Source organism: Nicotiana sylvestris, chromosome 11 (assembly GCF_000393655.2).
Source record: "Nicotiana sylvestris chromosome 11, ASM39365v2, whole genome shotgun sequence".
NCBI classification, from domain to species: Eukaryota; Viridiplantae; Streptophyta; class Magnoliopsida; order Solanales; family Solanaceae; genus Nicotiana; species Nicotiana sylvestris.
The window spans coordinates 67,925,100-67,929,643 of record NC_091067.1 but is presented as its reverse complement, the minus strand read 5'-3'; the positions used below and the strand labels follow the sequence as shown (position 1 = coordinate 67,929,643).

At 43.4% G+C, this 4,544-nt stretch overlaps 1 protein-coding gene across 1 annotated transcript; it reads right to left on the bottom strand.

The window, feature by feature from the left end:
- Positions 1 to 2,660: 2,660 nt before the first annotated feature.
- On the bottom strand, positions 2,661 to 3,131 carry LOC138881132 (uncharacterized). The gene has a single exon (XM_070161333.1). The coding sequence runs from the start codon at positions 3,129 to 3,131 to the stop codon at positions 2,661 to 2,663; it is 471 nt and encodes a 156-aa protein (XP_070017434.1).
- Positions 3,132 to 4,544: the final 1,413 nt, after the last annotated feature.

Sequence of the window (4,544 nt, the reverse complement as noted above, 5' to 3'; positions counted from 1 at the left end):
CATGAGCATGAGTACACCACAGCAGTACGTAAGTGCCAAGTCTAACCTCGGTCGAGTAGTGACGAGGAAGGTCGGGGCCCTACTGAGGTTAAATAAAATATAAGTTTTAACAGTGTAGAACAAAAACAGTATAAATAAGAACACCAGTAAAAGTAACACATGATAATAAGGACAACAACAACTACCATAGAGGCCAAGTAAACATAGAAAGAAATATAGCTCAGCACAAAGATAACAACCGGGGATCTCCCAGGATACCGTCATGTAGTCCCAAATATAAATATCCAGTAGATCTCCTGGGATAACATCCCGTAGTCTAACTCATAATGCGAAGGGATCTCTCGGAATACCGATTCGTAGTCCCAAATGTAAATACTCAGTACAGGGGTAATCTACCGGGTACTGTCCCGTAGTTCCAATGTAAATGTGCAGGGGGATCCCCCGAAATACCGTTCCGTAGTCCCAAAGTAAACATACAGGGGGATCTCCCGGGATACCATCTTGTAGTCCCAAAGTAAACACACGGCAACAACAAGAAGAGTACACAGTTCAATTCAAGTTCTATACCAAGGCAAAACAGGTATTTCTAACCTAGCATGTTGCACGTAATCCAAATAAGGCAGTTTGAGCAAGTAAGGCAATTAAGTCAATTAGACATGCTTTCCTAAGCTAACAACAGGCTTAAATTGCAAGTAGTATAAACAGGAAGAGAAACATACTAGTAATTACTTAATGAAAACCGGATTTTCAACAATTAGCACAAGTACGCACTCGTCACCTCACGTACAAGGCATTTCAATTATCAATAATATCAAATCGTAAGGGGAAGGTCCCCTACACAAGGTTAGGCAAGCTACTTACCTCGAACCAGCTCAAAGTCAACCCGAAACAACATTTTTGCCACGAGAAATCGACTCTGAATGGCCTAAATCTATTCAATTCAATTGCATAATGTAAAAAACACTTCAAATAACTGATTCCACAAAGAAATTCTAAGATAATACGTGAAATTAGGTAAAATAACCAAAATTCCCTTGGGGACCACATCTCGGAATCGGGTGAAATTTATATTTTCAGAATCTTCACACTCTCATGAGTCTATATATATCAAGAACACTGAAATCGGAGTTTAATTGGCCCCTCAAATACCCATTTTAAGGTCTCTTAATCTCAAACCCTAATTACCCATTTTACACTAATTTTCCCTAATTTTTCACCACTAAGTATACCTTTAATCAGATATAAACGAGTTATGAAGTCAAAAATGTTACCTCCATGTGATTCCCCTTTGGTTTCCTCAAAAATCTCCCTCAAAAGCTTCAACCCCGTTCAAAAATGGTGGAAAATAAAGAAGGGTCGTGGATGGGCTATTTAAATACTACCCAGATATAACTTATGCGATCGCAGAAACACATATGTGATCGCATAAGGCAATTTCCTCACAACAATGTGATCGCGATCGTGACCAGCTCTATGCGATCGCATAGAGAAATTCCATCACCTCATTGCCACTCCAAGTCCTTCTACGTGAACGCAAAGCTCTCCACGCGAACGCAATGACCAAGACTGCTCACCCTACATGATCGCACTCCTACCTTTGAGACCGCGATTCACAAAAATCCGCCTGTCCGCAACTTACTCTACACGATCATGGATGAATTCACGCGATCACAATGAACAAATCGCTGCTGTTAAAACACCAGAAAACCAGCAATCTCCTAAAGACCAAAAGTGCCCGTTTAAGCATCCTAAATACACCCGAGGCCCCCGGACCTCAACCAAACCTACCAACATATCCCACAACATCATTCAAACTTGTTCCAACCTTCGGAATGCTCAAAACAACATCAAAATACCAATTTAGCATCAGATTCAAGCCTAAGAACTTCAAAAACTCTCAAAATATGCTTTCGATCAAAGAGTCTATCAAACCTCATCCGAATGACTTGAAATTTTGCACACATATCACATTCAACACTACGGAGCTACTCCAACTTCCAGAATTCCATTCTGACCCTCGGATCAAAATCTCACTATCGAACCGGAAACTTCAAAAATTCAACTTTCGGCATTTCAAGCCTAAATTAGCTACATACCTCCAAAACACAATCCGAACACGCTCCTAAACCCGAAATCACCCGATAGAGCTAACGGAACAATCGGAATTCCATTCTGAGGCCGTCTTCACACTATTTCGACTACGGTCAAATTTCTAAAATTTAAGCTCTCATTTAGAGACTAAGTGTCCCAAAACTCTCCGAAACTCAATGCCAAGCATCTCAGCAAATCAAAATAGTAGAAACAAACACGAGGAAATCAATTAAAAGGGGATCGGGGTATTAATTCTTAAAATGACCGGCCGGGTCATTACATCCTCCCACACATAAATATTCGTTCATCCTCAAACGAGCATAGAGACATACCTGAAGTAGTGAAAAGATGAGGGTAACGGCTGCGCATATCCTGCTCGGTCTCCCAGGTCGCCTCCTCGACCGGCTGACCCCACCACTGAACCTTCACTGATGCAACGTTCTTTGACCTCAGCTTTCTAACTTGCATGTCTAATATTGTCACTAGCTCCTTAACATAAGACAGATCCTTGTCTAACTGGACTGAACTAAAATCCAACACATGCGACGGATCCCCGTGATACCTCCGGATCATCGAAACATGAAATGCCAATGAACTCCTACCAAGCTGGGAGGTAGGGCAAGCTCATAAGCAACCTCCTCAACATTCCTCAATATCACAAAAGGGCCAATAAACCTCAGACTCACCTTTCCTTTCTTCCTGAATCTCCTAACTCCCTTCATAGGCAAAACCTGCTCTCCAACCATATAGGAAGCATCAAGAACCTTCTGGTCCGTGTAACTCTTCTTTCTAGACTGAGCTATACGGTGTCTATCCTGAATCACCTTAACCTTCTCCAAAGCATCCTGAACCAAGTCTGTGCCCAATAATCTGGCCTCACACGGCTTGAAACAACCCACCAGAGATCTACACTTCCTACCATATAAATCCTCATACGGTGCCATCTGAATGCTGGACTGATAGTTGTTGTAGGCTAACTCCGCCAATGGCAAGGACTGATACCAAGACCCTCCAAACTCAATCACACATGCACGGAGCATATCCTCAAGAATCTGAATAGTGCGCTCGGACTGTCCATCCGTCTGAGGGTGAAATGTTGTACTCAACTCCACCCGAGTACCCAACTCATGCTGAATGGCCCTCCAGAACCGTGATATGAACTGAGTACCCCTATCTGAAATGATGGAAACTGGGATACCATGCAGACGAATAATCTCCCGGATATAAATCTTCGCCAACCACTCCGAAGAATAAGTAGTACACACAGGAATGAAGTGCGCGGACTTGGTCAGTCAATCCACAATCATCCAAATGGCATCGAACTTCCTCAAAGTCTGTGGGAGCCTAATTACAAATTCCATAGTGATCTGCTCCTACTTCCACTCCGGAATCTCTATCTGCTAAAGCAACCCACCTGGTCTCTAGTGTTCATATTTCACCTGTTGATAATTGAGGCACCGAGCTACAAACCCAACTATGTCTTTCTTCATCTGCCTCTACCAATAGTGATATCTCAAATCCTGATACATCTTCGCAGCACCCGGATGAATAGAATACCGCGAACTATGGGCCTCCTCTAGAATCAACTCCCAAAGCCCATCAACATTGGGTACACAAATCCGACCCTGCATTCTCAATACCCCGTCATCACCAATAGTCATATCACTGGCATCACCATGCTGAACCTTATCCTTGATGACAAGCAAATGAGGGTCATCATACCGACGCTCCCTGATACGATCAAATAAGGAAGACCAAGAAACCACGCAAGCTAGACCTGACTGGGCTCCGAAAGATCTAATCTCACAAACTGGCTGGCTAAGGCATGAACATCCATTGCCATAGGCCTCTCCGATGCTGGTAAATAAGCCAAACTCCCTAAGCTCTCTACCTGACGACTCAAGGCATCGGCCACCACATTGGCCTTGCCCGGGTGATACAAAATAGTGATATTATAGTCCTTCAGCAACTCTAACCACCTCCTCTGGCACAAATTTAGATCCTTTTGCTTGAACAGGTGTTGTAAGATCCGTTGATCAGTATAAATCTCACAAGGCACACCATACAAATAATGACGCCAGATCTTCAAGATGTGAACAATGGCAACTAACTCAAGGTCATGGACAGGGTAATTCTTCTCGTGTGACTTCAACTGTCTGGATGCGTAGGCAATCACTCTACTGCCCTGCATTAATACCGTTCCAAGGCCAATCCTCGAGGCATCACAATATATAGTATAAGACCCCGACCCTGTAGGCAATATCAAAACTGGGGCTGTAGTCAAAGCTATCTTGAGCTTCTGAAAGCTCGCCTCACACTCTTCCGTCCACTGGAACGGAGTACCCTTCTGGGTCAGCCTGGTCATAGGGGCTGTAATCGATGAAAACCCTTCAACAAAATGATAGTAATAACCCCCCAAGCCAAAAAGACTGCGGATCTTTGTAGCTGAGGAT

Bases quoted from the DNA above. Each gene is read 5' to 3' on its own strand.
- LOC138881132 (XM_070161333.1), bottom strand. From the start codon at position 3,131: ATGCTCCGTGCATGTGTGATTGAGTTTGGAGGGTCTTGGTATCAGTCC.